Source organism: Carya illinoinensis, chromosome 8 (genome assembly GCF_018687715.1).
Source record: "Carya illinoinensis cultivar Pawnee chromosome 8, C.illinoinensisPawnee_v1, whole genome shotgun sequence".
Taxonomy (NCBI): domain Eukaryota; kingdom Viridiplantae; phylum Streptophyta; class Magnoliopsida; order Fagales; family Juglandaceae; genus Carya; species Carya illinoinensis.
In genome coordinates, this window is record NC_056759.1 from 15,715,329 (window position 1) to 15,731,518 (window position 16,190).

Consider the following 16,190-nt stretch of genomic DNA (forward strand, 5'->3'; position numbering starts at 1 on the left):
ACCCCCTCTCTCTCTCTCTCTCTCTCTCTCTCTCTCTCTCTCTCTCTCTCTCTCTCTCTCACGGCGCACGTAGCCATGGCAGGGCGAAGGGCCTCTCTCTCTCACTCATAGTGTCGCACCTCTCAGTTCTCGGCGTCGTCTCTCACGATCTCACCCACTCAGTAGTCACTGCGGCGTCATCGCCTGAAAATAGGCTTCGTCACCACCGAAGACACTGACGAACCGACCGGAGTGATGCCAAGACTGATGTAGACAGTTTTCTCCCCTTTAAACGGCCGGTTTCGGTCGAGATTTATCATCTTTCAATGATATCGGTTCGGTTTCGGTTTTGCTCCAAAACCGAAACTGAATGATCGGTTTTCAACCCTAGTCTCAGCGACTACATGGGGCTATTATTTCTAGGATGCAACTGGAAGATGGACTCTCCTGAACAGGTTCATTTGGGGGCGATGAATTACTTCAAAAGTTTTCTCTCTGAGATGCTGAGCATTGAGGATGCAGATTTAACGTCGTTTTTGTTGTCGGATATATCAGTGGGGGATAATTAGGAATTATGTCGTTTGCCTATATATGAGGAAGTAAAGAATGTGGTCTTCTCTATTCCGCAGCATAGTAGCTCGGGCCCTAATGGTTTCAGATCCTCGTTCTATATTTCTTGTTGGCATATTGTGAAAAAGGATGTGGTCGACGCGACTAGGAATTTTTTTTTTTCAGGTGCTTCGCTTCCCAAGTTTTATGGTTCTTCATATATTGTGCTTATCCCAAAAGTACCTGACCCGAAAAGCTTTAATAAATTTAGGCCTATTAGGCTATGTTTAGTGGCGTATAAGATTTTTTCAAAGATCTTAGTCTCCCTTTTGACTGCTATTTTGCCGAGGTTGATTTCTTTGAAACAAGGGGCCTTCATCCCAGGTCGTAGTATTTTTTAGAATATTTCCCTCGCTCAGTATATGGTCCATCCTATGAATAAAAAAAAAAAATAGGAGGGAATGTTATGGTGAAAATTGACATGGTGAAAGCTTATGATAGGGTTCATTGAGAGTTCTTGCTGAAAGTTCTTATTGGCTTTGGTTTTTATTGTCAATTTTTTAATTTGGTCAATGAGTGTGTCACTTCTCCTTGGTTTTTAGTGATGATGCATGGGTCTTATAAAGGTTTTTTCCAACCTTCTTGTGGCCTTTAGCAAAGGGATCATTAATCGTCGTATCTTTTTATTCTAATGCAGGAAATTCTTTTGAGGCTTTTGCGGAAACAATTTGAGGATGGTCGTATTGGCAAGTTTTATCATCCTATGGGAGCCCCTATGGTTTCGCATCTGTTATATGCTGATGATGTCCTGATTTTCCTTATTGGAGAGAAGAGATCCTTTCGTCAACTTGGCTCTATGTTGGCTTGTTATGAATGTTGGTCTGGACAACACATTAGTAGAGAAAAATCTGCCATTTTTACGTTGGCCCCTATTAGTTCTACTCCGAGGTGAGGGTTGGTTCATTTAACTGGTTTTGCAGAAGGAAAATTTCCTACGACATATCTGGGAGTGCCTTTGGTGCAAGGTCATCTTAAAGCTTGTCACCTTGATCAGTTGCTACTAAAAATACGAGCAAAGGTTGTGGGTTGGAAAACCAAGTTGTTGTCACAAGGGGGGCACTTGATCTTGCTTTAGCATGTACTATCAAGTATGCTGTCTCACCTTATGGCTGTATTGGATGTTTCACGGATTGTTGTTAAATTCTATTTTTTCTACTTTCTTTTGGGGGGTGAAGAATGGAAAAGCTAAGGCTAAGTGGTGTGCTTGGTCTTAGATTAGTAAGCCTACCCAAGAGGGTGGTTTGGGTCTGCGAGATTTCTATGAGCTTCAACGAGCGTTTCAAATGAAGATGGCTTGGCGTCTTCTGTAAACGGAGTCTTTATGGTATCGCTTTATGCTATCAAAGTATGGTAGAGGGCAACAAGTGTCTTTGTTGGAGGTCTAAAGGAGTAGCTCAAGACTTTGGAAGTCCATTATATTTGCCCTTCCTGATGTGTGTGTGGCAACTAAAACAAGAGTAAAGAATGGTCTGGCCTCCTTTTGGTTTGACCGATAGTTTTTGGATGAACCCTTATCTCACATGGTAGATAGGGTCCCGACACCTTCCCTGTTAATTAAGGATGTGTGGGTTGGTGATAGCTAGAACTATATGATGCTAGAACAATTACTTGGTGCAGAGTTAACAGAAGTAGTGGCTGGAACAGTTTCTGCTAGCAAGTCTTGGCAAGATGTATTAGTGTGGAAACCTACTCAAGATGGAAGGTTCACTACAGCAACCGCTTGGGATTTTATTCGAGGGAGAGGGGATCATTTCGCATGGATGGATTGGATCTAGAACAATCTTCTGCTAAAGAGGATCTTGGTTTGCACGTGGTGAGCTCGATTAATTTTCTTTCAATTGATGACAAGGTGCAGGCCTGTGGAATTGAAATGGCATCCAAATGTGACTGCTATTCTGCACCTAAGTAGGAGACGATGGATCATGTGCTGGTGATGGGTCAGATTGAGGCGCAAGTCTGGCGTCTTGCTTCTCTGGCATTGGGAGTCTTGTGTACGCATGCGAGAAGTTGGTGGCACCGAGTGGAGGTATGGTTTAATTATGCAAAGAAAAGTACCAAATGAGGCGTGTTGATTGGTCTTCTCCGCAGTATAGTTACGTGGTGTTTATGGAGACGATGTTGCAAAGTCGGATGGAAGGCATCCAGGAAACACCCATAGGTGTTTGGAGGTTCATTCATTTTTGGTTAGGCACTTTGGTGAATGATTTGGCTGACTTAAAGATTTCTCAGATTGACTACTAGATATTGAAGCACTAGATATCCCAATTCATGCTCGTGCAATGCAAAAAATTCAGATGGTTACATAGGTGAAACCTTCTTGTGGCTGGTGGAAACTAAATGTGGATGATAGTTGTCGTGGGAATCTAGGGAACTGTGGTGGGGTTGGGTTGCTACGGTATCCCAGGGGTCATATTAAGGCTGGTTTTTCTGCACCATATGGTTTCGGAACCAACAATGAGGCTGAGTTATGAGCATTGCTGCAAGGAGTTCGATCGTGTAAATCTATGGCTTGTACGCATGTTATTCTGGAATGTGAATCTTAGATCGTGGTCGATTGGTTGAAAAAGAGGTGTTGTAGCTTATGGTATCTTTGAGATTATTGGGATGACCTTATCCAGGAATTAGATGGCTTGCACTATCAGGGATTCACCAATTCAGAGAAGGTAATCAAGCAGTTGACTACTTAGCATGGAATGGTGAAGAGGGACTTCCTTGGAATTTTTGTACGAGTGGTTGTTTCCCAAGAGAGCTGCAGGGTATTTTTAGATTGGATGCATTGGGTTTGCCATCCATACGAAAGTCTGTATGTTGAGAGCTCGTGTTGCTACTAGGATGTTAGTTTGTTTTTTTGTGGGTTTTAATTTTTAGGAGTTCCATAGGCTTTTTAATGTATTGGTTGGTTTTGTCATTTTTTGTCTTGCTGTTTGGGATGGTTTTCTTTGTATACTTTTAATTTCCATGGGTTTTATTGTTAACACGGTGTCCTCTACCAGAAGTTAAGGATTTTAATAAAATTAAAAATGTGTCAGTACTCTTGGACATGTGATCCCAGCTATTATATATATATATATATGAAAGGTTAAAATATTATTAGAATATAATTTTTATTTTATAATTTGAAAAAGTTAAATTACTTTTTATATTTTGTTTAGAAATTTGAAAAATCTATAATGATTAGATAATAATTAGCTGAAAAGGTTAAAAATAAAAAATATTTGTATTTATAGTATTTAATTATTAGGATGAGATTGGATGAATGAGATGTAATGGGAGAACGAAGATATTTTAGAGATTTTTAGTGAGAGAGTCTCCAGCTTTGGAGTTGAAGTCGGCTACTAAGTCGGTGGTCCTTCTCTTTTCTTCGAGGCAGAGTAAGGTTCAGTTTTTTCATTGAGCTAGTAACAGAGAGCTAAGATTACAAACAAATTCCAATGAATTAGTATAGTAGTATGGCTATGGAGGTGGAGGAATTAGAAAAGAGATGGGAGAAACTTAACCTGTCTAAGGAAGAGAGTGATGTATTTCTAGTATCATCTGGGGGAATGAAAGAAATGGAAAGTAGAGGAAAACTATGTATTATTGGAGGGGTGATGTCAGACAAGGGAATCAATCGTGAAGCATTTAGAATAACTATGTCAAAAGTATGGAGGATGGAAGGATGGGTGAAGTTTAAGGAATTGGGGGATAACATGTTCTTAATTGAATTCCAAATACTATCTGATAAGGAAAGAATTCTTGCTGGCAGACCGTGGTTTTATGATAAAAATTTGCTATCATTACAAGAGGTAGATGAAACAACTCCAGTTGGTGCAACACAGTTCAAATATGAACCTTTTTGGGTTCAACTCCATAACCTTCCCATGTCTGTAATGAACGAAGAGGTGGGAGTACAATTTGCTTCTTCAATTGGAGAGGTTATAAGAGTTGATGTTGATTCAGAAGGTGTAGCATGGGGGAAGTGTCTCAGAGTGAGAGTAGCTGTGAATTTACATAGGCCACTTGTGAGGGGAAAGTGGTTGCAGCTGGGGAATAAGAAATTTTGGATATCTGTCAAATATGAAAGATTACAAAACTTTTGTTATCATTGTGGAATTCTGGCTCATAAGGGAAGAGTGTGCTATAAACAAAGAGACAATAGCCAATTGGAGAATACAGCTGTTCTACAATTCGGACCATGGCTTAAGACTCAACCTATGACATCTACTAACTTGGATAATCGAAAATATGGAGGTGTAAACAACTCAACTCAACAAAAAGAAAGACAAAAGAGTGAGGAAAATAGTGAATACTCTGAAGAGGTGAAGTTTGGTAAAAATGAGGGCGTAGAAGGGAGTGGATTTGAGATCACTAAGTTGAAAAGCAAAATAAAAATAGAAGATCAATCAGAGGAAGAGAGGAACAACACTGAGGAAGTCACTTTATGTCAACCAAAGAAACCAATAGATGATACAACAGAAGGGGACTTACACTGGCAAATGGAGCAGGAGATGTATAAAGAAAAAATGGACAGTTTACAAAAGCAAGAGGGCATATCCATCCGTAGTAAGCCTAGTGAAAGCAGAGGGACTGAATATGTGAACCAATTTGTTCCTCGAGTAGGACATAACAGAAATAGTGCCACATGGAAGAAAAAGGCAAGGGAGAAAAACAGTGGAAAAATAGAAACAAAAGAGGTTGGAAGTAATGAAAAGAAAAAGAGGGTGTTATTCAATCAAGAGAAGAATGATAAGAGTTCAAAGAAGAGAAAGGGAGATTCAACAACTGAATTGAACAGGTTTAATCCTGAGTTGATGGAGGCTACTATGCAGCTCCATCAACAATAATGATAGGCCTTAGCTGGAACTGTAGAGGGCTTAGGAACCCTCATACAGTTAGAGAGCTGCATCGGTTAGTGAAAACAAAGTGTCCTAATTTTGTATTCCTAATAGAGACTAAATGTGGTAGAAATAAAGTAGAAGAGATAAGAAATAAGGTGGGGTTTGACAGTAGTTTTGTGATAGATAGCAAAGGTTTTAGTGGAGGTTTGGCTTTTTTGTGGAACAGTAGTGACAACTTCAACCTTGAATCATATTCCCAGCAACACATATCACTTAATTTGAAGAAGGAAGAGGTAAACACAGAAATTCAGTTCACTGGATTCTATGGTAGCCCGTATACTGCTAAAAGGACTGATAGCTGGAATTTAATGAAAATGTTACAACCCAGACAGGACAAACCTTGGTTTTGTTTTGGAGATTTTAATGAGATTCTTCACCAACATGAAAAGAAAGGGGCAGCTTTAAGACCTTACAATCAAATGGAGGAGTTCAGAGAAACAATGGAAGCATGTGGTCTGTTTGACTGTGGTTTTCAAGGACAAAAATATACCTGGAACAATAACAGAGAAGGTAATCTATTCACTAAAGAAAGATTAGATCGTGCCATGGGAAATTTGCCTCTTATAAGGATCTTTTCTGAGATAAGCATTTATGGTCAAGTTGCCTACTCCTCAGATCATTGCCCTCTGGTGATAAATATGGGAAGTGAAGAAAGACTGGCAGTTTTACTAGAAAGGAGAAGGGAGAAAATGTTTAGGTATGAAGCAAGCTGGAACCTAAGGGATGAATGTAGCAATCTGATAAATACAAATTGGTCTCAACAACAAGAAGGGGAGGGGAATCAGATGAGGTTAGTCCAACAAAATCTATTGAAATGCAAGGAAGGTTTGATCCAATGGAGCAGGACTACTCTAAGACACAACAATAGGGAGATACAAAGGAAACTAAACTAGATGGAGAGGATGCAGTGTATGAACATGGGATTACATACTGTGGCTTTAAAACAATTGAAAAAGGAAGTGGATTGCTTACTGGAAGAGGAGAACACTAAGTGGAAACAAAGAGCAAAACAAAATTGGCTCAAAGATGGGGATAGAAACACAAAGTACTTCCATAAATGTGCAAGCCAGAGAAAAAAGACTAATGAAATTAGATCAATCATGAAAGAAAATGGTGAAGAAGCTAGAAGAATGGAAGAAATCTCAGAAATCTTTGGGCAATATTTTCAGCACCTATTTACTACATCCAATCCAGTGGGCATTGCAACTTGCTTAAATCAAATGGAGAAAAAGATTGATGAGTCCATGAATAGAGATCTGTCCAGAATTTTCACATAAGAAGAGGTCAAAGAAGCTTTATTTCAAATGAAACCTTTGGGAGCTCCTGGACCAGATGGTTTCTCGGCAACTTTCTATCAAGAACATTGGGAAATCATTGGGAGAGAGGTGACTAAAGCTGTTCTAGAGGTACTAAACTCATCTGGGGAGGTTAGCAAAATAAATGAAACTTACATTGTTCTCATTCCAAAAATTAAGAGTCCAAAGTCAGTGGTAGATTATAGGCCTATTTCTTTATGCAATGTTTTATACAAGATAGCTTCCAAAGTGATTGCAAACAGGTTGAAGAAAATATTACCTAAGATCATCTCACCCACCCAAAGTGCTTTTGTACCGGGTAGATTAATTCTTGAAAATGCCATTGTGGCTTTTGAAACCATGCACTCAATGTCTATAAAGAAGAAGGGGAAACATGGGTATATGGCATTAACATTAGATATGAGCAAGGCATATGACAGGGTAGAATGGGGTTTTCTGGAAAAGGTGATGGTGAAGTTGGGTTTTTGTGAGAAATGGATAAAGCTGGTTATGAAATGTGTTTCATCAGTATCATATTCCATTCTTTTAAATGGATCTTCTCAAGGCTTTTTTAAACCATCAAGAGGTATTAGGCAAGGGGACCCTTTGTCCCCTTACCTTTTCATTTTGGTTTCTGAGGTGTTAAGCACTTTATTGAAACAGGCTGAGAAAACAAAAGATATCACTGGTTTTTCAATGGGAAGAGGAAATGTTAGCATAAACCATTTATTCTTTGCGGATGATAGCTTGCTGTTTTGTAGAGCAAATGCAATGGAGTGGTCCAAGATACATGGTATGCTAGATCTATATGAAAAGGCATCGGGGCAAAAACTGAATAAGGATAAAACTTCTATATTTTTCAGTTCTAATACAAGAAAGGAGACAAGAGATTACATTATGGCCATTGTTGGAATCAGATCAACAAGGTGTTATGAAAAATACTTAGGATTACCTGCTTTTATTGGTAGATCAAGGAAAAGTGCTTTCAACAATATTCTGGATAGAGTGAGAAACAGAATTTCTAGTTGGAAGTCAAAACTCTTATCTCATGCAGGTAAAGAAACTCTTTTAAAAGCTGTTATACAAGCTCTTCCCACATATTGTATGGGTGTTTTCAAGTTACCAAAATCTCTTTTAAAGGAGATTAATAGACTGATGAGTCAGTTTTGGTGGGGTCAGAAGCAAGAGGAGAATAAAATGCATTGGGTTTCTTGGAATCAAATGGGGAAAGCTAAGAAAATTGGAGGATTAGGATTCAGAGATCTTGAAGTGTTTAATCTCGCTTTATTAGCTAAACAAGGATGGAGAATAATACAACATCCGGAATCATTAGCATCTCAAGTTCTAAAATGCAAATATTTCCCAAATACTCAGTTTTTGAATGCAAGGATGGGTTCAAGGCCATCTTTCGTGTGGAGAAGTATCTGTAAAGCAAGGATCATAATTGAAAAAGGATCTTTGTGGAGGATAGGCAATGGTATGAACACAGAAATATGGAGGGACAGATGGCTGCCAAAACCAACATCATATAGAATTCAGGAGCCTGTTAATACATTGCAAGAGGATGCAAAAGTAGCTGAACTTATCAACCATGAGAATAAGCAATGGAGGAAAGAGGTGATAGAAGACATTATGGGCCCTGAAACTGCAGCAACAATTCAGAAAATTCCATTAAGTCAGACTGGGGCAAGAGACAGATTAATGTGGTTGGGTTCTAAGGATGGGAGCTATTCAGTGAAGAGTGGTTATCATTTTCTGAAAAATATGCAAGACAATGCTCAAGGACAGTCATCGAGAATGAAATGCAATTACAAGAAAGATGGACATGCTGTTGGCAATTCAAAATTCCACAAGCTGCAAAAGTTTTCATGTGGAGAGCATGTTTAGAGGCATTACCTACAAGAGTGAACTTACATAAGAGGAAAATTCTAAAGTCACCAATGTGCCCGATCTGTTTAAGTGAGGAAGAAACTGTAGAACATGCTTTATGGAGCTGTAAATCTGCAATGGATGTTTGGAGTCAAGGACCAATTGCAATAAATAAAAGTTCAGACAGAGCAGAAAAATTTAAAGATATATTTGAGAAACTAGATGCAAAATGTGAGCAGCAAGTTATGGAATTCTTCACCATTACTGCAAGGAATATTTGGCATAGAAGGAACAAGTTGATATTTGAGGGTATCTTCCAACATCCAACACATATAGTCAATCAATCCAAACAATCCTTGGAAGAGTACAAAAATGTTCATAGCAGAAACAGAACAAACAATAGAGGAAGGCAAATGTTAACTACAAGTTGGAATCCGCCACCTGCAGGTTTCTTGAAGATCAATTGGGATGCTGCAATCTGTGAAGAGAAGGGTATAATTGGATTGGGCTTAATAGCCCGAGACCAAAGAGGACATGTGGTAGGCACAAAGACAATAACACAAGCTGGGTTTAATGATCCTCTTTTGGCAGAAGCAATAGGTGCATATCAAGCAGTTAAAATGGCTATGGAATTGGGCAATGTTTGTGTTGTATTTGAAGGGGATTCATCCCAGGTTATTAAAGGTATCTATTCTCAAGTAGAAAGATGGGATAGAGTGGGAATGATTATCACTGATATTCAACTGAATCTAACGTTTTTCACTAGTTGGAAGTTTCTGTTTATTAGGAGAAGTGGAAACACTCTAGCTCATAACTTAGCAAAATCCTCTCTTAATGAGGAATCAGTTGTAACGGCTTTATTGCCAGAATCTAGTCATGTAAACTCTGATGTTTAAGGTTAATAGAGATGTATTTGATTTCAAAAAAAAAAAAAAAAGATGTAATGGGAGAACTTAGCTATTCAAACTAGGCCTTAAGCTCATGTCTTCGTTCCATGTTCATCAATCCAAGCAGAGTGAGGAACTCTTCCTTCCTCTCCTATTTGTCGGCCCCGCCGCTTCGTTCTGGCTGCATTACTGGTGAGCTTATCTCTCTCTCTCCCCTTGTTGTCTTCTGAAATTTCTGTTTCTCATTTCCTTTAGACAAAATAAGGTTGCTTCCCTAGAGACAAAATATCTTTATAACTTGATACCTATGATGTTAAGAATAGAAATGGCTGTCTTAAATTCATTACGGGAGTTTGGGAATTTAAAGGTTGTGAACTTGTGATTTAGGTCGAGATTAATTTGATTTTGTAACAAGTGAATTACAACAACTTTTCTCTCTCTCTGTCTCTATCTGCTCCCGTATAAGAGAGCTTTGCCGAGTAGTCTTACAATATTTATTCTAGTAGAACGAAGAGCCGAGCCGTTATTAGTGAGTGGGATATCGCTAAACCATAATCTCACATTTTTCTTCATAACTCTACAGATTATTAAATAGAATCCCTTTATACCCATAATGAAAGGCCAATCCCCGAGGACAGAACTTTTAGGTGGCCGCGCCTGGCTCTTAGCTAATAGCTATCTTAAGGGTGCGATGGAGACTGGTGGGGCCTTTCAAAAGAGAAATTTGTGAGAAGTGTGGTGGGGGCCTGCTGCATATAACGGCGACGATAACCAAGGGGTAGGGTCAGGTAAACTTTGTCGGGATATAACCTCCACTCAATTATATGAGAACATTAAATTTAATCTTATTATTTAAATAATATAAATAATGTGCTCAATATTTCACAAGAGAATAATATATCTCAAATAGAATAGATAATATTATATTTTAATTTTTGAGAGAGCAAACAATAGATGATCTTATACTAAAAGTGGAAGAACTAACGACAAAAATACTAGTTCATGTCAATAACGATAACAGAAGCTGAGTGTTAATGCTAAAAATTCTATAACAAGTTAGGACAGGAGAAATAGTCATTCTCAACCCACGAGTGTAGCTTGAGTCTCCATGGAACGGTTTGGAGCCCATGGTGGCTGTTCGAGTCGTCAATACGGTCCTTATATGTACATCCATAATATTAAATATCAATAAAATACTGGAAATAGAAATAGAAATTGAGATACACAGATTTGCACAGTTCGACATAGGACTTACGTTCACTAGTCGTTTAAAGGACAAATCTATTATAATATAAGTATTTTATATTTTTTCATAGTCGCTCGTTTCTCTATGTGAAATGGAGGTCGAAAACTAGTTTGTTTGGAGAATTTAATATCTCTAGAACTCTCGTCATGAGATTGAAAATGATGCTTTATGTTCTCATAGTAGTCACTTCCACTCTCCATTATTATCTTATATCCCTTTTATTATGACTCTATAAGTGGTAGGTAGGGGTGTAAAAAAAACGTAAATCAGCCAGACTGGACAAAAACAGTGGGATAGATCCGATTCCAAGTTTGGTTTGGTCCGGTACCGATTTTATTTTTCTTAAAACTGGACAAAATGGGTCCAGTTTCAGTTTTCTTTTTCTAAAACCAGATCGGACCGATTCATATATATATATTTTAATTTTTTTTATTGTATATAATTTTTATATATAATATATAATTATATATAAAATAGTTTTGTATTATATGATAAATTACTAATTAATATAATATTAATTTTAAAATCTTATATCATTTTGTTTATTGTATTAATAGTTATACTAATACTATATCACTATATATTATAATATACTATAATATATTACTATATTATATATTATAATATACTATATTATATATGCACTATATAATAAATAATATAATATATTAAAACGGAAAAATCGGACTAGAAAATCGGTAAAATCGGAATACCAGTTTAGGAGGGTAACCAGTGCATAATCGATTTTGAAAATACAAAACCGGTGCATACCAAGTTAGTCCTAAATTTTATTCAAAATTAGATCGAATCGGACCAGTTACAACCCTAATAATAAGTGAAGAAATCAACTTTATGTCTCTTATTGCGTGTCTAACTTACTTTTCCCTCATTTTTCTTTTTTCTCTCTTATTTTTTGACACCCTACTTTTCCTTTTTGTCTTATCAAATTCCTTTATTTTTTCACTCGTAAGATGATGACCTTTTGATGGTTAAAAATCTAATATATCTTAGCACACTATTTTTACCACCAATAGTGAGGAAGCCATATTTTTCTTTTGTGCTTTTTCTTATCACCATACTTTGTGCTTCTTCTTACTGTACACTTATCATTTTTCATATTATAGTGATAATCCCAATTTGGATGTTGGGCTTACTAATAAATTAGCGGGCCCCTTTAGCCCTGTTGATGTATATTGAATCGTGGGCTCTACCTTTTAAGGGCCCACTTTTAGATGAAACGTAGATTCTTTTGGAATTTGTCCTTTTGGTTTAAAATTTTTTATTTCAATTTTTGTCAACTCTCTGCCTAGTGCAGTTTCGTCTTTATATTTGTTATTATTATATTTTGTCTGTATCGTGAGGGCGAATGTCATCTTTTATGTTTGCTTTTGTTTAACCATCGGATAACACAACAACATTGTCTATTTCTTAGTTGTCTGCGATCACAATATTGTGCAGTTTATTAGTTAGGTTTATGTATTGGAAAGGATTCATAATAAGTCATTGTCATAGTAAAAGTCCAAGGAAAAAAGTAGATTTTAAGGTAAGAATAATTATCTGACTGAAATTTTTGTTTTGCCTATAACGTCGATGATATAGTAAATTGTACTATTGCGAATAATATTTAAATAAATCTAAAAACAATATTGGGGCACTTCCCCCCCCCCCCCCCCGCGCAAAAAACAAAGCAAAGACTCCGATGCCGGAATGTTGATCGCACATGTTACACATCATTCAAATGTTGTGATAACAAAAATGTGTTCACAAACTCAATAAATATGTGGACAATTAATTCGCATTGGAAAAATAAAATAGTCACAAATAATTCAAAATAAAAATTCCAAAAAAAAAAAATTAATATTATCCATAATTGCATTGTTTATAAGTCACAAATCTCCAAGTCATAAGTTAAATAAAATTATATATTCATCCAATTCATCAAGAAATGAGGACGTAAAGACATGACCAGTAAGGAAAGACCCCCGATCCTCAATCTCCAGAATGCGTTGATTCTCCTTGTCCATAACCATCACCACAATCTTTATTCGTATCAAAATCTACAGTTTTGAGAAGTAGAACTGTAATGAGACTACTATGGTGAGATTTAAAAAAATCTTAGTAAGTGAAACAAAGACCAAACTCAAATATGAAAGTCCAATGGAAATGAAAATATGCAATTTATAGATGCAAAAAAATTAAAACATACATCTAACCAACAATCCAGCATAACCTAGAAAACAAAGAAAAACTCACAACCTTTGCCTCTGTTTACAAGAATTTTAAGTTGTACAAGAGGGGCGATGATGATCAAAACCCAAACATGCATTATGTAAAATCAATACATAGGTACTTCAACACAGAGGCAAGCACACAGATTCCTCAACCCATTGAAACATCATCTTCAAGGTTAGTCCAAGAAGTCACTTACCTTCGTGTAGTGGGGAAATCTTATAGATGCATGCTGATGTTCCAATCTTCTTCTCTAAAGCTAGTGCGTCGTGAGTGGCTGAGGAGCTAGGTGGTGTGGAGAGGACTAACCTAAACATGGAGAGAGGAAGGGGAACTAAGTGAAAGATCTATAGAGAGAGAGAGAGAGAGAGAGTTATCTATGGCAGGGTGCTATAGTAGGCAACGGAAGGGACAATGGACAATAGGTTGGAGTGGCAATCGAGTACAACAACACTACAAATAGAAGATGTGAGATTTAGTGGCCCATGGTAGCCCGTTGTGTGTGGTCGGGAGTTGTTGTTGGTGACAACCCGGTGGTAAGCAGTGGTTGAGAATTTCAAAGAGAGAGAGGGATGACACTACGAGAATGAGAGTGAGAGAGACACTGATGAGCGGAGAGAGAGGAGCTTATACCTGTTGTGGCACCCCGTTCCTCATGTAAAAGTCCATCTAAGGTTCTGTGGTGGTAAAGGTGTCAGCCAGATGGTCAACACTCAGGATAAGATCAAGTTAGGTGTGCATCATCCGGATAGAAGTACATGTGTGGGATATAGGTATAAGATCACAGTGGAAAAAATAAAGGTTAGTCAGTTCCAAAGTCTAAAACACATTTGAAAGAGAACATTACCATCATTCCTATAAAAATTAACTTAGAGTTACATATAGCCCAAAATGGTATGTTCATCACCTAATAGGAGGCAGATCGAATACAGTGGTTGCCCCTTTCCAAAAGGCTAGGTACAACTCAAAATAGTGCATGGCACCTTCGACAAAGAGAGGCCTCCATCTTCAAGATTCAGGCGGGGTAGGCTCTTCCTTCTTGGGTATCACTCTTGGTTCTAACTCTTCACCAAAATCTATGCTTTTGAGAGTGAAATCATAAGTAGGTTAGGCAACCATAACAAAATTGTTAAAGAGAGATAATACTTCTAAAGATGCAATGAACAGTTCATGTAAATAGTAAAGGAACACATGCATCTATGCCTTGGCGAGGAATCACCCTCAAGGGCACATACACTTGGGTCCGTAAAACGTGGAGAGAATCACCCCCTTAATTAGATACACATCTATAAGCATTGTGAGGAATCACCCATCATTCTATTTGGTCAAATCCATAAAATCATATTAGTTTCACTTGGTACAACCGCCAACAAATAGAGATTCATTCTATAGATGTTCATCATATAGACATTTTGTTGTCTGATGAGCAAATAGAGGATGAGTTGCTACACTGCTCGACATTACGGAAAATCCATTCTACTCATTGGCGTTCATGTAAGCCAACTCACTTGTGCCCCAATGCAGGACAACTCTTACATAAAGATAGTGTTGCACTAGGGCACGTTTACGGAGTCAACCAACTCGAAGACACCAACACATGATACATCAAGAGATTCTACATCTTGACTATCAAGTAAGGCCAACAAAATACCATCCCACCTCAATCATTCATAGGGAATCCCTCTTCCTATTTGAGACTCGTGGCGACGCCTTGCAAGAATGGGCACGGGGAACTCCCTCCCACCTTATGAAGATTGATGCATGATACACATACTCATACAAAGATATAGATACACACCAGGAATCAAGAATCAGTATAAAATAGTCAAACACATTCAAAGTCTTGAAAAACAAGAAATGAACAGGAGATAAACACAATGATTCAAAATAGATTTATTTATGTCAAAAAGTGGCTGCAGGAGGTTACAACATTCACCCCATATTCTTCAATTCTGTTTTAGAAGCTAACCTACATCACAAAGTTGAGCTCATTAATCAATCTCCTTGCTCCCTTGGTAGATTTTGGCTACACAAGGTCTTAGTTGTTTACAATCTTAAAATTGAGATTTTCTCACATGTTCAAATCTCTTATATAGGGTGGGACTATCATACGTCCTTCTGACACATCTCTGACTTTAAGTATGCTTGAATAGAAGCTCTTTGGCCTCGACTGTCATACTCCAGGATGATAGAGATAGACAGCAAGGGCATCGTCCGCACATCCCTACATGTGACCAACCGCTTCTTTTCTTGATTGGTCACGAGCCTCATGTCGGTTTTTTTTTTCTTAATATTGAAGTTTACTTTTTTAATTATAGTAGATGATTTTTAAATGAAGCCCAGTGTTTTTAAAGTCTTCAAAATATTTTCGATGTTCAAAATTAATTTTAAAGAGGGATATTTTTGCTTTTATTGAACCAAACCCATATTTTCAAGTTAGCCTTTTTATATTTTGAATTCCTAAAAATAATATTGTTAGAAAATCATTTTTATTTAAATGATTTTATTTCTTTAAGAATATTATGAGATGTTAATTATTTTATTTTATGTTAAAAACTCTATTTATTTAGATGGTTTTGTTTCTCTTAAAAATATTTGGAGAACTTTATTATTTTATTTTATGTTGAAAGATATTGCTTTGGGGTTTATAAAATAAAGTTTGATTTTAATTTGGTCTTAGTCGGATTTTATTTCACCTATCTATTATTTAGTTAAGTATTTTTAATTGTTTAAAATTTCCACCATTGGATCAAATCAGGAACCCTAGGATGAAGAGCCTATAATAAAACCCTAGACACTTCACTTTTTCCTTTCTCCCTATCTCTCCTCCACTATAGCATTCTCCTTGCACAGCCTAGCTTCGTCGTGACCCAGCCCAATCATCGCCCCCCATCGACATAGCTCACGTCGGCAACCTTCTCCACCACCTGTCTCCTTCCCCACGTGCCTTTCTCTTTCCCCAGAGCGGACCAAAGCCCGAAGCCTTCCCTTTATTTCTCCTTCAATTTTCCCTCCACCACACCATTGCACTGCCACGATGAGCAGCCCCTCTCAAGAGCCTCATCGGCAACCTCACGGCCCCACCTCATCGATCCCTCTCTCCCTCTTCTTGACCCTGTAGCCTTTTCCTCCCCATGGGTTCACCTTTGCCAGGCCGTGCGCTGCCACGATCAGTCTAGATCTGAGCGTTAGCCACCAA

The 16,190-nt window shown here is 37.6% G+C and overlaps 2 protein-coding genes across 2 annotated transcripts; both read left to right on the forward strand.

Moving 5' to 3' along the window:
- Positions 1-5,410: 5,410 nt before the first annotated feature.
- LOC122274455 lies at positions 5,411-6,358 on the forward strand. The gene has a single exon (XM_043083492.1). The coding sequence runs from the start codon at positions 5,411-5,413 to the stop codon at positions 6,356-6,358; it is 948 nt and encodes a 315-aa protein (XP_042939426.1).
- A 2,342-nt stretch (positions 6,359-8,700) lies between these two features.
- Positions 8,701-9,525, forward strand: LOC122274456. Its single transcript, XM_043083493.1, has one exon. The coding sequence runs from the start codon at positions 8,701-8,703 to the stop codon at positions 9,523-9,525; it is 825 nt and encodes a 274-aa protein (XP_042939427.1).
- Positions 9,526-16,190: the final 6,665 nt, after the last annotated feature.